Below are 18942 nucleotides of genomic sequence, written 5' to 3'. Positions count from 1 at the left end.
CTCTCTTTTCTTTACTACTCTTCTACTTCTCTCTCTCTCTGTCTATATATATTTCCCCTCGAAAACTGGGGTGCATGTATAAAAGGTGGCTCATAAAATGATGACAGATTTTTTTTTTCAGTTTCATGTTATCACTGTAACTCACATAATGTATCAAGATAATCTTGGGAAACCTTATATTGCTTTATCTACAATAAACCTTATATCTACAAACATACAAATATCGTGGGACATCTATTGCTTTCTTGTTCGAACAACATTTATTGGTTTAATTACATAAAAAACCACATGAATGTGTACGTATGTATGTATGTATGCTGGCAGGATGGCCTGGAAGTATTCACACTTGCCTCGAACCTGTCTCACCTGGGTTTGAATCCTTACCCAGCTATAAACTATCGTCCCGGTGTTCCACATGCAGGGTTATTCATCAATATGTGTGCTGTCCCTTGGGTTGACGTTAATCGGGCCTCCCATCTGTCAGCATTACTTTGTGGACAATAAAGATGCACAATGTCCTTCGCGAAGTCAGCGAGCTATCGCCAGCACCATGGCCAAATTCCTGCCTGAACTACTGTGAGGAAGGCAATGGCAAACCACCCAGTATAACCTTCAACAAGAAACTGCTTCAGCAACGCCGACGCCCAGTGTGTGTGTGTGTGTGTGTGTGTGTGTGTGTGTGTGTGTGTGTGTGTGTGTGTGTGTGTGTGTGTGTGTGTGTGTGTGTGTGTGTGTGCGCGCGCGCGCGCGCGCATGTGTGCGTGTGTGTGCGCGCGCGTGCATGTGTGCATGTGTGTGTGCGCGCGCGCATGTGTGCATGCGCACATGCGTATATGTGTACAATTATTAATTCAGCAGTATGATTATGTGCATTAACGAGAGATTGCATCAAAATGCCGAAGACTTGGTGGAATTAAAAAATTGACATCAACACCAAGATTATTTTTTAAATGATGTCCAGATATAATTTGGTGCAAATAACGATCTAAATCGTTATCACAGAAATGATGTCCAGATATGATTTGGTGCAAATAACAATCTAAATCGTTATTACAGAGTAAAGTATTATCTTGGATCTGCAGCCATAGCTTTTATCAAACATATCATGGTAATATTTTAAAAACCTAACTCAACAAATAATGCCAATTGGGATAGGAACAAATATTTCAAGTGCGAAATGCATTATATTTAAATGCTTTTGTTGATGTTTGATATATTGATGTACGAATGTTTCCGTGTCGAATGCATATTTTGTCGGCACTTCTCAAAATATAATGCTTCATACTTTCACAAGTCTTTCAGTATTGATCAGCTTAAATGCAACAATTATTTTTCAGGATGAAGATGTCTATAAATTTGAAATAGAAATGATTATGTGCAGATTTTCACAACTACAATATTTACAAGAGACAAATCAACAAAGTCATGTCGGCTTTTACGAAATTACAATGATCATTCAGGAAGATGTGCCTAAAGCAATTTCTATTAAGCATCACTTGTAAAGGAATATGGAGATGTCAGTCACCCAACACATAGTTTTCTGCAATTTGACAAGGTGATTTAAATGAACCCGATTTTCTTCAGTAACAATCATTTTTAACGTTAATAATTACAGTTCGTTAATTACATATTTCTATTGACCAATTACATCATCAAATTGTTTCTCCGTCTCAACAAGGATTTCATTTTGTGTCGAAGTTTTTTCATATTTAGCACTTGCTTTATTTTAGAAGGCAGAAAATTATTTTTATCGCATGAGATTGTGAACATTCAATTGTATCATTTTGAATGCGATTAAATGTCATATTGTAAAAAAAATATATATATGTATATATACATATACATATATACACATATATACACAAATACATACATATGTTTCATATCCCTTAAATGTTTTTTTGTTTGATTGCTTGCCATTTTGCCTCTATAAAACATCTCAAACACATTACACTAGCAATCATTTTATTTGCACTTTAAGTGGGTTTCAAAAAGTCTTTGCACACTAAGGTACTCTTGATATGTCAGTCTGGACATAGAGAAATTAAAGCTTCCTTTGTGGATCGTCAGACTCAAACACGGTTAAGACAGTGCCCCTCACGACATATTTGTTTGCTCTGATCTTTTTCCTCATAGACAACCAGATATCTTTCCTCTTTTGTTCACAACAGCTAAAAAAAACAGATCTTGCAATCCATCTTAGGGCATTCTTAATTCAGGATTGTTTCAACTCTCGATTTGAATGATCCTTAAATCAAAACTTGATCACATCTTTTCATTTGTTTCATCTGCCATGTCTCAGAGAGCAATTGAAAAGGCCCAAAAATATTGTCTCAAAGATTTCAAACATTACATGAAAGCCTCACAAGGATTGACTTCTTTGTTCTCTCGACACCTTACAAAAGTGTGTCATTGACCATTTGTGTTCAAGGTGTCTCGTCAAAATTTTGTGTAAATATTTGTTTTATATTTTCTCTGTAACAAATTCAAATGTGTCCTTTGACATTTCTTAATCCTTACACTGTACTATGAACTTTCCTTTCATTGAATATTTCACCGTTCTGTGATTAAATGAAAAGACCTGAATACAAAACAGGTATTGACAATGGAAAGTTGTTGGAAAGCAATAGTGGTGATAAGCAATGATGAAGAGGAAAACATTAGGAGGAAATTGGAGGTAGGGTGGAAAACAAGGAGGAAGAACATAAAATAAGAATTTAATGGAAAGTGCAGGGTTTCTCTTTCTCTGACCATCTTTATCGCCATCTGCTGACAAGGTGGGAGCTATGATATCAGATGCACTGGAGTATATATAATATATATAGTATATTTTTTGAATATATATTATAGTGTGTTATGGGACAGCACTGTAATGTAGTTTATTTACATCTAAATCAGCAAACAATACAGTTTGTGCAGTTGTTTCATTGTATTATAACCAATAAGTTTGTAATACAAGGTATGTACATTGCACTATATTCATTTTTGTGTTTAATGTCACTTCCCTTCAGGAGATGCAAGGCATTGGTATTTTTTCTTTTGCATGTTCTTGTTTTCATAATTTATGACAATATTTGGACAAGCTCATTATATATGAATATTTGGAATATAATTTTCTATGAAATATAAGTTAAAATGTATATATGGAATATTATTTTCTCTAAACAATATAAAACATTTCATCAAATAGAAAAATATATAAATGAAGAATAAAAATAGGCATTACACTCAAAAAATAGTTGTGAGATAATGGTGAGGATATAATTATAATCAGGAATCTGAACAAAAAATGCTGTTATTCATGTAAGATGAATATATACACACTATAAATAGTAAGAAATAAATACAGAAAGGAGCCGTTTGGCCCACCAAGCTCATGTTACATCCATGCATGTCTGATAGTACTTAATGAATTATAGAGTAGTTTGGGAAAGGTACAAACCACATGATCACGCAATATTAAATCTGTCATATTATTTCAAAGGGACAGCTGGCTTGACACCTTGACTGCACAGTGCCAGGACACCAGTGTATTATTGGCATTTTATTATTATTATTATTATTATTATTATTATTATTTTCATTATTATTGTTTTATTTTTATTATAAAAATATTGTTTTCAGAGAATTACAAGTTATATTTTTTTTCCATGGGATTTGATCCTCTCTGGGATCGAACACAAATCCGACATTGCATACACACACATTGCCTGCAACCTTTCACAATTTTACAATCCCCTGACTTTTGACCTCTCAAACAGCCTGCATACGTAAAGTGAATAAGTTAATCTCACTTGATCCTCCACAAAGAGCATTTGCGAATATTTAATGCTGAGAGTATTTTGTGCATTTTTCGGACATTTATTGCTGAGAATAGACTACAAAAAAATTATATTGTGACGTAATTACACATTTTTTTATACTTGAGGTGATTCGTAAATGTTTTCACATGTAAATAAAAAGGCAATTACTGACTTTACATATAATTTCCATTTTACAAATAGTTTTGCTAATTGTTTAACTTTATCTTAATATTCTACATTCTGTCCAAAAATTTATTTTAAACATTTTAACTGCAGAATATTTTGTAGTCCACTGGCTTATTCAGGAAAACTTATATTAGAGTAAAGAATAAAATAAAAATGCCACAACTACGTATTACTGGCAAGACAAGACATGTAAATAGAGTACGTAAATCCACTGTTTGCGTCAAGATTAGTTTCAACAAAACTAGACGCAATACAAACTAGAACGGCAATCGGTGGAGCACATACCTCCACCAGGCTGAACAGTTTACGTTTTGTTGTTCACTAATCGGTTGGATCCGGACCTTTACCAAAATTTAATGAGCTTGTTCTTTTCACCTTCCAAACTCATCCACCAAGTTTTGAAATAATCCGTCCACAATTTTTTGAGAAATGCTGTATATCATTTTTGGCCCAATCTCTCAATGGTGAAGAATCACTTTAAAATTTCTTGTATCTGGATCTGGATCCGGATACGGACTTTCACCAAAATCTAACCAATTGATCCTTGTCAAACACCAAACCTTTCCACAAAATTTTGTCCGAATCCGTCTATAACTTTTTGCGATGTAATGCTCACAAAAAGACAAACACACAGCCAAACAGGGGTGAATACATAACCTCCATCCACCTTCGGTAGCAGAGGTAATAACTAGGAGGAAATAGACGAGATAAAATATAATGTGAAAAAGATTATTTCAGGCCTTTCGTAATGCTAGGGTAAAACAAATCAATTTATTTTCAAGATGGAACCAATGTGAAGGTTCATGAAAACACCGAATTACTTTTAAAATACTTTAGCAATGAATAAGTAGGGTAAATACAAAACAATCATAATCATAATAATTATCCTGTGCTCAATTAAAGTCAGCCAATATTAAATAACAATACCACCAAAAATCTAGACGGTGAGAAATATCAATGAATATTTCCAATTTTTATGGAAAATAATTTTCAGACATCCTGACAATGACAAAACAACGAATTTACGGCAAATAATTGTTTCCCCGTCTGCATCCAGAATCTTTCCTCATGGATCAAAATGTGATGACATTTTGAGTACAAGGATCGTTGTTTCAACGACACAAAACGTAATCAGTAAGCTTGACATTATAAAGCCAATTCACAAAACATATATTTCTTCATTCTTTTCCCATAAATTTTTGAAACCGATATTTTTACATTGACATTCCACAACAATTTTTTTTGTACCTTTAAACAAAACAAACATGTTTATTTGATTCCTCTATTCATATATACGTTAGGGCATGGACTTACTGATCAGGTGTTGACCGAGGATGATTAAGACCACTTATTTACCCGTATCAGTTGGTAAAAGAACCACATTAACTGTATCATCTTCTTCTTACGTATGGCAGCTCAGCTACCGGGGTAGCTATCATTTCTTGGAAGCGCGACTGTGTTGCTGATGCAGTGCCCCTCTCCCAGTACACACTGGTACTCATTTCACTGACCTCGGAAGGATGACAGGTTGAGTCAACCCCCTGGTGGATTAATTCAGCGGCCAACAGGGCTTGAACTCAGGACCCTAGGATCCCAAGCTGACACCATAACCACTAAGCCAACGCCAGGCTTATTAACTGTATGATTCATCAATATACAGGACTTTGAGCTCGGAGGATAAAATGCATACGGGTAGAAATCCGACAAATAGTGCTGCGCTGAGAATGCTATGCTTGCGCAAATGTGAAATCTCGGAAACTTTGTGTTGATTAAATTAATTTTGTCTGTTTGCTTAGCATGACGAAGCATCCCTCTTAAAAGCTGGTAAATTTAAGTTATAATTTCTGATCGGTTGATGAAATTATATCTTGAACAATTAATGATTTTCTCCTATTTGGATTTCTCTTTGCGTAGATTTATGGAAATTAACAAAAAAAAATTTTTATGTGGTTCTAATCAGCATTGAAATGCAGTAAATTAAGGTGATGTATATTTTAACACCAAAAAACAATCATTAAAATTTAATAGTAATGACAGGCATTTTATTCTTGATTGAGCTGCAGGATTTATCCTAACAATTATATCTTAACCTCAACATGCTGATATTTTGTAAACACAAAACTGGCCAATTTTATTTTCAGCAAATTTTGTCTACAATACTGATGTTGCATTAATAGATCGACCTTTGCAGTAGAAAATGACGATGCTATCTATGGAGGATGTGAAACGGCAAATGAAAGACTATATCGTGTCGGTGTACATTGACTTATGAGTATGATTTTGCAGCCTGTCCTACACGATGTGATGTTTTGGATCTCGACACAAATCTTTCATTGAATTGGTGCAGATAATCTTTCGTTGAAATAATAGCCATTATCATCGTCCAAAATCGAAACTGCATGCGCTGTAGCATGTTGATCAGTAATTCCGTAGCCTAAAATAGAAGTACAAAGAATTACAATGCGAGTTATTGCTCAGTCATCAGGTTGAAATTGTTGCCAAGGTTCATTGCTGTAAAATAATTATGTTCATTTCTACCAATGCAGAGAAATGCAGTTAACATCGATGTAAAACAAAATAACGAAATAATTAATTTACATGATCGCCATTCCATTCAGGAATACTATGCTGGCATTAATCTTTTTTACAAGTTCCTTTCTAAGGCTTACATTCTGCTCACCGATGTGTGTGCATCCAATACAAAACTACCATTGTAATGCATTATGCGTGCATATGGATATTTTATACAATGCACAAGCCTATAAGTTATACATTTCCATCTCATTGAACATTTGCTTCTCCAGCGCTACGCAAACCAATCTGTATCAGGTCCGACCAGCAGGTGCGCAGGGATTAAGTCCAGCCTTCCACAGCTGTCTCAGCAACATGGCCTTTTGAAAGGCACCCTGAGCTCGTAAAAATCCCCATAGTTGCCCTATTCCTTTATGTAGTCTGTTATCTTCACCAAAAATGACTTCATATGTGATCTACGCATCCCTCCAAGACATGGATTCATTTGGAGACCCCAACCGTCTTCCTTTTGGTAATGATTTCACTTACGTTTCGTAACTACATGAGTCACATGCTTCAACACCTTCTGGAAGGTCACGCATCTAATGGGCTCATTGGTCAAGGAAATTGATTAATTTTGTGTTCTGATCAACTCTTTCAAACAAGTATGAACCACTACAAATAGACACATCTTGAGATGAGCTCTCATTCACCTGATTATGTCTTCCAGCAGCAGTTTGTTTCCTATTACCTGTGGATGAATGTTCTGTTCTTCAGATGCTGGTGTCAAGAGAATTGCTGTCAAATAAATTGTCTTTTCAGCAAAGATGATGAACATTAGTCATGGTAAATTGGGATCCATTGGCAAGGTACAAAGTAAAAGTGAATCTTTCCAGAGATAAACTACCATACATCTTGCATCCTATCACCAGGCTCATATAAAATGGAAGTTTTCTCACCTCTTAATTTGCCTCTGTTGTGTGGTAGTGGTCCGTGAAGACTGATTCCAATGTATCTTCATTCTACAGAGTATGATATGCTTCATGTGGGATATGGCATGACGTAACATTGAATATCCAAACACTCTTCATGTTTAAAAATAATTGTATTTTCAATCCCACTCCATTTTTTTTCCTTTCTTCATACTGATCTTATACTTCATACTGATTAAACGAGTCTTCTCTACCAAGTAGGTTGGAAAGCATCTCAGTAGGTGAAATAATTCCTCAATCACAAAACTGAAGAGCATCAGTTCTGAAATCCTCAAATAACACAATGCAAACATTGGAACTCTTCTATTTCACCTCTCCTTGTAAATTTGCCAGCATCGGCTACTTTCTTCATATGGGTCTCCAAACTGACCTATTTAACACCTCTAAAGTGACCAACATAAGCAACTGCAAGTCTCTCGCCCATCAACAAGTTTGGAGAATCTATAATTAAATAAAACCTCATGATGAACTCCTATTCCCAAAACATTGATCTGGCAAATTGATCATCAATTTGGATTCAATTGTGCATGACAAGCATGCACCTTTTTGCAATATATGGATGCTTTGAATCTCCAGTGAGAGATCAGGTAGATCTTGAATGTTTTCCAAGTTTTTGACATCAAGACCAACTGCGAGACGGTTGGTTGACTTCCTCCATAATTGGATTCCCCCACCCCCTCTACATTTTTCCTTTGGAGTTGCTATCCCACGGTGTACAATTATCGGCACACTTCTGTTTTTTTAATACAACGATGACCTGTAAGAATGTCCAGAGAATTTGTTGTTCCATTTTGTAAATTATTCTACTTTGTTTCATTTTGTTTTTCACCCAGGAAAGGAATCATTTAATTGCATCTGAAAATATGGATGAGAACAGAACCTAGTTTGAAGCATGGAGGGGACGTTTAACCCAGATATATTTCACATTATTACTCCTTTCTCTCTGGAACACCTGTATTGCAGATGTTTCAGTAGCATTTTGAGCATAGCCCTTTCTGATTTGGGGTGTCCTAATCAATTAACCTAATCCTAAAAACTGCGTTTTTTTTTTCTTTTCTTTTACGAACATCAAGCCTATGACACCATTTTGCAAAGCAGATCACCAACTGAATCACTGTTGATACAGTACCTTCCGTGCTGAGCTCCCATGCGTGTGGTCGAGAATATGGTGAGATCAAGGTCATCGCTTACTTTTCAGGAATGTGACGGCAGCGATATTTCTGACAGGATGGTATTGAGTTAGCACACTGACTGTTGAGTTGTGTAGTCTGAATTCGATTCTTGGCCTGGCTATAAGCTGTTGGATTTGGTGCATCACATGTGGAGCGTTGCATCACAAATTGCATCATCCCTTGGGTGGACATGAAGCTGGGTATTCCATGTGCTCGCATATTTGCTGGTAGATGTAAACTATCCGACATTGTTTCCATGAAGAGCATTCTAGTTATTGCTAGTAACCTGAACAAATTACAAATTCCAGCCATTTTCGGTCAAAAGTCAACCAATTACAGAAAGATTTGGGCCAAAACCTTTCCCCAGCTGCTGACCTCACATGAAGGTGGGAATAATTGTGACCATTAGTCGTCATGGCAGTTATTTTTTAGTTTTAATCTTTAAGATACTCAAATTACCTCACATATTCTGCAACGCTAAACCGGGCGTAGTGGCGTGCGCCTGTAATCCGGCTACTCTGAGGCTTGGGTTGGAGGATCGCTTGAGGACGGGTCCTCTGCACTGGGCCGCGCTATGAGAGGGTGTAGGGCAGCCCGGAATCATGGCGAAACCCAGTCCTTATCCCTGTGTCGTAAGAGGCGACCAGGGTTGCGTCAGGAAGGGCATCCGGCGTAAAACCTGTGCCAAATCAGTATGCGGATCATAATGGATGATCCGCTGTGGCGACCCCTAACGGGAGCAGCCGAAAGAAGAACAACAACATTCTGCTACGTTAAGCCTTGTTTTCAATACAAAAGAAAGTAAAAGATGATTGGGTGGGGTTTTGTTTATCTTCCTTCCTTACTCTTTCATTGATACTTTCCAGCTTTTCATAGTGCACAGCATTATGATTCTCTGTGAAACTAACCAATGGTCCAGTTTCCACTTATGGTTTCTTTACACTAGAGTTTTTGAGGGTGCAGTACATAGCAATGATTGCAAATCTTGTCATGATCCAGGAGCAAAAGGCTTAATGCTTGATCATCACAGGTATGATGGTAGTTGGGCACATTAATTTTGCCTCTTAATATAACAGGTTGTGGCTCATGGAAGAGCTGGATAACAAAGGGCAGAAGGTCAACACACTGACAAAAACGGCCAAAGAGAGCAGGTGGATAAGATACTGTACATTGACACAAATATGACCAACTTGGGTGGAGATGGGAAGAATATTGAGGACAAGATGAAGTGATGGGTTGCCATCTTATAAATGGAAGGAGCAGTAGAATCAAAAAGATTCGGGAAGTTGATAATATAATCTCATACCCTGTTAGAACCATAACTACAAAATATCTCATGTAGACAAACTTACAAGCAGATTTAACATGTTCCTTCAACATATGCTGAAACTTAAACCTTATACAAAGCAATTGTCTCTTGCTAAGTAATTAGGTCAAAGTAGAGTAGAAATAATTTTGAGATGCTCGTATTTTCTTGTGCCAGATTACGTATTTGAAAAACGTGTTTCTATCGAACAAAAATTTACTGAAATATTGATTATATTTTTCTCACCGCACATCCATTTTGTCATATGCAGTCTAACAAGGTGCCGGTAGTCCAAGCAGCTGGTCACCTTACTCCATTGCTTGGCTATGGTGCCGAGTTCCCGCCTCCCGGCCATGCCCACCTTGCTGACGTCGAAGCCAAGGCGGGTCTGTACTGTATACACCTAATACCTCTTGTGTGTATACTGTATCTCACATCTACAATGATCATGACACCCAACTAGATGCTTAAACAATTTTATAAGGAACAATAAATCACCAACTGCATGGAAGAAAAGACATCCGAGATGTTCGGATTCCGAGTCAAGTCTATATTCTACCGAAACCGTGCTCGCTCTCAAAAACCCCTGCCAGGAAACCCTGTACCAGAAAACTTCCAATAAACCAAAGCTAAGGTGTGTTCGCTTATTATAAAACCAAAGGCAAAATTATGCCACGACACGACTTTACTTCCGAGCATGTTTATCAAACGAAAGGTACAAACAAAATACAATATGGTGTGAGTGAAGAGATTTAGACTGCCCATGGAAAAATAAGTCATAGAAATAGAAATGACCACCAAGCAAAGTGTACTCCATAAAAATAATGCTGGGAAGTGTAACACGATGCTTAGAGGGAGTCAGTCATACGTGGTGGAAAGGGGATTGTTGTAGGAGGTGTCAACCTGTTGGTCAGTGGGAGGGTTGACTCTGGTGCTGCGTCAAGGAAAGTTGGTTTCAAGAGATTTATTGAGACCGTATCACGACCGGCATTCGTATTGAGTACGAAGGTCTTATCGAAGCATTGTAGAACTTTTTAAGGTCTGTCATAAAGTTGCTGCAAGAGTTTCTGGATAGTGTCACGTCATACAAATACATGGGTTACGTAGACAATTCCTGGGGAATAAAAACTTGGTGTGACTGAAGGCATACATTTCAGTGTCGCCTGGATGCCTTGCGTAGCTGATCGAAGTTGTCTGGCTACCATGAACCATGATGATGGTTGATGGAACACCAAAACATGCAATCCAGGTGTGGACAAAGGATCTGGCGATGGTAGGTGTGGTGATGTCAGCTATTGGTGTAGCTTCCGGCCAATGAGTGAAGCAGTCAACACAAGTCAGTAAATAGCTGTGTCCGTTGGTGGTAGAGGACCAACAAGCTCCATGTGGACCCTGTCAAAACGCCTGTCTGGTGTTGAAAAACTACTGAGTGGTACAACAATATGACATTGGATCTTGTAGTGTTGGCATTAAAGGCATTGCTTGGCCCAACAGCGCATATCAGCATTGATGTGTGGTCAGACATAGTGCATGGTAATGTGTTGCTGGGTTGCTCGAATACTTGGGTGAATGAAGACAATACGACGGAATGCAGCAGGAATGAAGGAGAGTGACTGTCCTGTTGATGTATCACACATGAGGTTAGTGGTGGTCCCTGGGAGTGGTACCTCACCAAATGTAAGCGAACCAGTTGCAGACTGGTAGATGGTGGAGCTCTGCGTCTTGTTGCACTGTTGCAAGTGCATTAAAACCAATGGCTGGCATGTTGGGAGAAGACAACACCAATGCCTCAAAGCATAAGAGAGCGTCGTCCACCCAATTTGTAATTCATTTGATGCGCCGGATATCGGGGGTGAATTGAGAGACATAAATAACCGAGTTGGCAAAGTGTGCGAGGAGAGCGAGTCTCCAATGGGCGGAGAGAGCGAAAGTTAAAGATTTGTGGTCAGTGAGCACAGAAAATTGTCTGGCCTCAAAGAAATGGAGGAAGTGCTTGATGGCGAGGTATACAGTGTATAAATCCCGACCGAAGGCACTGTACTTGTGCTCTATTGGTTTCGGTGTTTTAGAGAAGAAGGCCGGTGAACACCAGTCTGCATTGATGAAATGGTGAACGACCCCTTCCACTCCGACCTCCGACGAGTCTACCATCAGGCTTGTTGATGCCTCTGGCTTTGGATGAATCAGGAGTGAGGCATTGGCCAGTGCATCTTTGATGGTGTGGAAGGCTGACGAGGTTGGCTCTGACCATCAGAACACTTCAAGGTGCTTACCAGTTGTGAGTAACTTGTTCGGCAGCCGCAGTGTTGTGGCTGCATTTGGAGTACATCGATGGTTAAAGTTGACGAGGCCCAAAAAACTGTCGCAGTTTGCGTTGAGATGACGGTAATGGAAAATCTCAAATAATCTGCACCTTCTCATCAAACGGACAGATGCCTGAAGCATTAACACAGTGCCTGAAGAAATTCAACTCCAGAACACTGAATAGGCTTGTGGGATTGATGATGATGCCAAAGTCCCACAAATGGTGAAGAGCTGATGTCGGTGTCCCTGATGTTTTTCTGTGGTTGCGCGAGCGATCAGAATATCATTTATATACTTTTACATGTAGCAGAAGTGTAATCTCTGGAGCACCAGATTCATAAAACTTTGAAAGGTTTGTGCGGCATTGCGTAAGCCGAATGGCATCCAAAGGAATTTGAACAGTCCAAAAGGGGTGGCGACTGCTGTCATCGGGATGTTATCTGGGTCCACAGGCATCTGATGGGACATACAAACGAGGTTGACCTTAGAGGACATTATGGTGTGTAGTGGTAAAATCCTAAATGTGTGGAATAGGGTAACGGTCTGGAACAGTCGCATTGTTTTAGGACCGGTATTCCCCCCAAGGATGCCAATCCCCAGGTGTCTTTTTGGGGAGCATGTTTAGCAATGAACCCCAACTGCTGGACAATTGTCTGATGATCCCACGTTGTAACATAGAGTCAAACTCCTGGCAGGCGATACAAAAGTTTTCAAGTGCTCATCAGCGAGCACGCACAAAAACAGGGGGTCCCATATTCTCGACGTGATGTGATATCTGGTGTTTGATGGGCTGGATTGTCGCCAATGGATGCGTTATGGATGGGAAGTCATAAAGTACTTTCTGAAAAAGGATATGTGGGAATGGATGGAAGATGTGTGATATTCAACAACTAAATGGTGGATACTTTAGCGAGAACACCAAGCTGTGTCGAGGCATCCAATAGTCGTCAATATTTGACATCTACAAGGAGACTGAAATTATCTCAAGGAGAGAGTATCTGGTGTTGGCAGTAGTAAACACCCACGGAAATGAGCGATTATAAACCCAAATTGAGCTGAAGGAGACGTTCTCCAAAAGCAGCAATAGCACTTTTGTTAGGGGCATGTAATGAATATTCCTGTCGATATTTTTCCGTTCAGTGGTAGATGATGACACTATGCTCACCTCTGCCCCTGTATCCACAAGAAAATGAAATCCGCTAGTGCAATCCATGAGGAAGAAAAGGAGACTGATGTCTGGCACAGATAAACTCATGAGCATTAGTTGTGGGCCTTGTCATGTTTTTATGGCCAATACGAGCACACTGCTCAACACTGACGAGCATTAGCACCAAAGGTCATGTGGTACCAACACCAATCTGGAGTGTTCATGGAAGGTGGAGGCGAACAATAGCATGAGGTACGGCATTTCTCTCTGTCCCTTGATAGAGTACACAAAGATAGGCACAACTGGTGTTCTGCAACATGGAGCTCCAGGATGAGCTTTTTAAGGTCCGCCATTTCAGATTGTAGTTGTGACGTGGTGTGGTGGAAGTGTCACATTAGTCACGGTTGGTGGAACGGTGTCCATGAGATCAGCCAGATCCACAGCGACGGGTCGTGCCAACTCTGCGTTAGCTGCAAATATCATGGGGATGCGTGGTGGCAAACGTTGCAAGAACAACTCACAGAGGAGCAACTGGTCGAAGGTGTCGTGAAGGTGACCAAGTAGCTGCTGCATTTGATGCAATAGTTGCGTGGATCTTTGAGCTCCTAAATCTTCAGTTGTAAGAAGTTGGTGAAAGCGGCGGTGCTCAGAGGCAGTCATGCGCTTTATGAGCGTGGTCTTCAAAGTCATGTATGGGGAATTCGTTTGAGGTTGTCGTAAAATATCTCTCACCTCAGTCACATAATCTGGTGACATGGAGCCAACAATGTGTTTGAACTGTTTCAACTCGGTCGTAATGTTCCGGGTGTCAAATTGTGCTTCAACTTGCGTAAACCACAGCTGCGGGTCATTAGGTCCGAATGGCAGCAGCTTTATCGAAACCGCCACCACTGATGAAGCTGGTTGAGCATCCGGAAATGGCACGGCTGGCTGGTCGTTCCATGCGACTGGTTGTGCACTTATAACTCCTTGTCTGTCCATTTGGATCATGTCTGGATCACCAATTTGGCATGGAAGAAAAGACGTCTGAGACGTTCGGATTCGGAGTTAAGTGTTTATTTTTCTGCAGCCGTAGTACTTCTCAAAAACCCCTCCCATGAAACCCCACACCGGAAAACCCCCGATAAACTAAAGCTAAAGCATATCCACTTATAATAAAACCAAAGGCAAAATGATGCCGCAACAAGTTAACATTAGTCAAGACCATCTTCATTTTCAGAATCATTCACGTGCTTGATGTCTAAAAATTGCAATGTGATAAATACTAACACTATGTCCTCATCTGTTCCCAAGGTCTTCGTCCCCCTCATGCTCCTGACCTACCAACCTATTACCCTCTCACTCCAGGACAGCTGCCTCACCCCCTCGGCTGGTAAACTTTCTTTTAACTTGCTTACCTTTAACTTTACCTAGTAATCCACAGTTGTATAATCAACTCAACCTGTTTGTTGAACTCTGAAGGACAATTTACTTACATCATATCCTCTCTTTTGATAGTTATCAACAAAGGAATTCAAGAAACAGAAAGATTTTCATCCTACTAATCTCGATTGTATATCTTATAATTATGTTAAGTCATATATTATATAATGTTTCATTGATCCATTAACACCATTATTGAGAACAAATACAGTATCAGACTTTGTGTTGAAATAGGAAGAAACTAATTTAAATTTGTCAGACGTCAAGTTGTCCATTTCAATAAAATGATAATTGACAATCTTAAACAAAGCTCAGGTCAATCGGATGAAAATTGATTGTTTTTCAGATTGAAATTGATGTTTTAGAAGTTTAACCTTGAGTTAACCTTTGACGACCTTTTGACCTCAAATATAGTCGGTTTCCAAATTCAGTGATGCATTATGCAATTGCTGCTTAACCAACAGGCTAATCAGGTGAAAATTGACGATTTTTCAGATGAAATTTGATGATTTTAGAAGTTTGACCTTGAGTTGACCTTTAGACCTCAAAAAGCGTTGCTTTCCAAATTCAATGATGGTCTATGCAAATTTGTTCAACTTTCAAGTTAATAGGATGTAAATTGATGATTTTTCAGTTGAAAATGGATGATTTTAGAAGTTTGATCTTGAGTTGACCTTTCACCTTTTGACCTCAAAAGTAGTTGGTTATCAAATTCAGTGATGCAATATGAAAATCTTGTTCAAATTTCAAGTCAATCGGATGAAAAATGACGATTTTAGAAATTCGAGCTGACGATGACCTTTGACCTTTGACCTCAAAATAAATAGGTTTCTCAGTTGAGAATACCTCTTGAACTTGGTTAGGTTTCATGACGATCGGTTTCGAATTGTGACCCGTAGGCGATAAACAGACAAACAGACAAGCTGGTAGGCGACATGTGGTCGCTACATAATTGCATACCAGTCATACAGTTTTTGACTGATCTGGCTGAAATTTTTTGACAAAGAGGTTGATTAGAGTGCACATAAAAGCCTGGAAGCCGATTTTTGATTTTCGAAAAAATCAATTTTTTAGGATTTTTCAAAATTTCAAAGTCCTGTTGTTAGGCAACAGTGGTGTCCATAGCAACGGTGCTCAAAAGCATACAACTAGATCCTGGTATGAACCAACCTGTCAAGTTTCATCAAAATTGGTTGACTCCTCTGGCCTACAGAGCTGTCCATTACATACAAACAAACATACAGACAGATGGAAAAAGTGAAAATAAGGGTACTCTAGCAACCACCCAACAAGCCGGTAGGCGACATGGGTGGTCACGAGACTAAGGCGAATTTCAAATGCTAGTACTCTTCTTCTTCTTCTTCTTCTTCTTTCGGCGAGCTCCCGTTAGGGATCGCCACAGCTGATCAACCGTCTCCATTTCGCTCTATCCTCCACATCTTCCATTGACACTCCAACCACCCACATGTCCGCCCTCACCGTATCCATGAACCTCTTCTTTTTGTACTCCTTCCTTCCTCTTGTACTCCTTCCTGGCGGCTCTATCTTCAACATCCTTCTCCCGATATACTCCACTTCCCTCCTGTGCACATGTCCAAACCATCTCAATCTCACCTCTCTCACTTTGTCTCCAAACCGTCCTACCTGCGCTGTCCCTCTAATATACTCATTTCTTATCCTGTCCATCCTCGTCACTCCCAATGAGAATCGCAGCATCTTTAACTCTGCCACCTCCAGCTCCGCTTCCTGTCTTTTTGTTAGTGCCACCGCCTCCAAACCATACAACATAGCTGGTCTCACTACCGTCTTGTATACTTTCCCCTTCACTCTTGCAGCTACCCTTCTGTCACCAATCACTCCTGCAACTCTTCTCCACCCACTCCATCCTGCCTGCACTCTCTTTTTCACTTCTCTCCCACACTCTCCGTTACTTTGGACAGTTGATCCCCAGTATTTAAACCCATCCATCTTCCCCACCTCAACGCCTTGCAACCACACCATACCACCAGCCTCCCTCTCATTTACACACATGTACTCCGTCTTACTCCGACTGACTATCATTCCCCTTCTCTCCAGTGCGTATCTACACCTCTCGAGGCTCGCCTCAGCCTACTCCCTACTTTCCCTACAGATCATGATGTCATCCGTGAACATCATAGTCCATGGAGACTCCTGTTTGATCTCGTCCGTCAACCTGTCCATCACCATTGCAAACAGGAAAGGGCTCAGAGTCGATCCTTGGTGCAATCCCACTTTTACCTTAAACCGGTCTGTCATTCCTACCGCACACCTCACCGCTGTCACACTGTCCTCATACATATCCTGCACGATCCTCACATACTTCTCCACCACTCCCGACTTCCTCATACAATGCCACAACTCCTCTCTTGGCACCCTATCATAAGCTTTCTATAAATCCACAAACACACAATGTAACTCCGTCTGGCCTTCCCTGTACTTCTCCATCAACATTCTCAAAGCAAACATCGCATCAGTGTTGCTCTTTCCTGGCATAAACCCATATTGCTGCTCACAGATCATCAACTCTCCTCTCAACCGAGCTTCCACTACTCTTTCCCACAACTTCATGGTGTGGCTTAACAACTTTATCCCTCTGTAATTTCCACAGCTCTGCACATCACCCTTTTTCTTGAAAATGGGAACCAGTACACTAATCTCCACTCCTCCGGCATCCTCTCACTTTCCAGGACTTTATTAAACAATCTGGTTAACAACCCCACTGCCATCTCTCCAAAGCACTTCCATGCCTCCACTGGTATACCATCTGGGCCAACCGCCTTTCCACTTTTCATCCTCTTCATAGCAGTCCTCACTTCATCATTACTGATCCATCCCACTTCCAGATTTACTATCTCCACCTCTTCCAACGTTCGTTTTCGTTATCTCTCTCTCTCTCTCTCTCTCTCTCTCTCTCTCTCTCTCTCTCTCTCTCTCTCTCTCTCTCTCTCTCTCTCTCTCTCTCTCTCTCTCTCTCTCTCTCTCTCTCTCTCTCTCTCTCTCTCTCTCTCTCTCTCTCTCTCTCTCTCTCTCTCTCTCTCTCTCTCTCTCTCTCTCTCTCTCTCTCTCTCTCTCTCTCTCTCTCTCTCTCTCTCTCTCTCTCTCTCTCTCTCTCTCTCTCTCTCTCTCTCTCTCTCTCTCTCTCACACCTCTCTCTCTCTCACACCTCTCTCTCTCTCACACCTCTCTCTCTCTCACACCTCTCTCTCTCTCACACCTCTCTCTCTCTCTCTCTCTCTCTCTCACCTCTCTCTCTCTCTCTCTCTCACACCTCTCTCTCTCTCTCACACCTCTCTCTCTCTCTCACACCTCTCTCTCTCTCACCCCTCTCTCTCTCTCTCTCTCTCACCTCTCTCTCTCTCTCTCATCTCTCTCTCTCTCACACCTCTCTCTCTCTCACACCTCTCTCTCTCTCACACCTCTCTCTCTCTCTCTCTCTCTCTCACACCTCTCTCTCTCTCTCTCGCACCTCTCTCTCTCTCTCTCTCTGTCTCTCACACCTCTCTCTCTCTCTCTCTCTCTCACACCTCTCTCTCTCTCACACCTCTCTCTCTCTCTCACACCTCTCTCTCTCTCTCTCTCTCTCTCTCTCTCTCTCACACCTCTCTCTCTCTCTCTCTCTCTCTCTCTCTCTCTCTCTCTCTCTCTCTCTCTCTCTCTCTCTCTCTCTCTCTCTCTCTCTCTCTCTCTCTCTCTCTCTCTCTCTCTCTCTCTCTCTCTCTCTCTCTCTCTCTCTCTCTCTCTCTCTCTCTCTCTCTCTCTCTCTCTCTCTCTCTCTCTCTCTCTCTCTCTCTCTCTCTCTCTCTCTCTCTCTCTCTCTCTCTCTCTCTCTCTCTCTCTCTCTCTCTCTCTCTCTCTCTCTCTCTCTCTCTCTCTCTCTCTCTCTCTCTCTCTCTCTCTCTCTCTCTCTCTCTCTCTCTCTCTCTCTCTCTCTCTCTCTCTCTCTCTCTCTCTCTCTCTCACACCTCTCTCTCTCTCACACCTCTCTCTCTCTCTCTCTCTCTCTCTCTCTCTCTCTCTCTCTCTCTCTCTCTCTCACACCTCTCTCTCTCTCACACCTCTCTCTCTCTCTCTCACACCT

At 40.5% G+C, this 18942-nt stretch overlaps 1 protein-coding gene across 6 annotated transcripts in view; it reads left to right on the top strand.

Annotated features, from left to right (window-relative positions):
* Positions 1–18942, top strand: part of LOC147019265 (transcription factor 7-like 2) — a 303769-nt gene that overhangs the window by 243008 nt on the left and 41819 nt on the right. For all 6 annotated transcript variants that reach the window (XM_085899606.1, XM_085899608.1, XM_085899607.1 and 3 more), the window contains 2 exons: positions 10242–10356; positions 14715–14793. In XM_085899606.1, coding sequence (XP_085755732.1) covers positions 10242–10356; positions 14715–14793 — 194 coding nt within the window. The remainder of the gene's footprint in view (positions 1–10241; positions 10357–14714; positions 14794–18942) is intronic.

The sequence above is a fragment of the Eptatretus burgeri genome, chromosome 10 (genome assembly GCF_056783735.1).
Source record: "Eptatretus burgeri isolate ZD-2024b chromosome 10, Ebu_testis_v1, whole genome shotgun sequence".
In the NCBI taxonomy this organism is placed as follows: Eukaryota; Metazoa; Chordata; class Myxini; order Myxiniformes; family Myxinidae; genus Eptatretus; species Eptatretus burgeri.
This window is presented reverse-complemented; position numbering and strand designations above follow the sequence as displayed.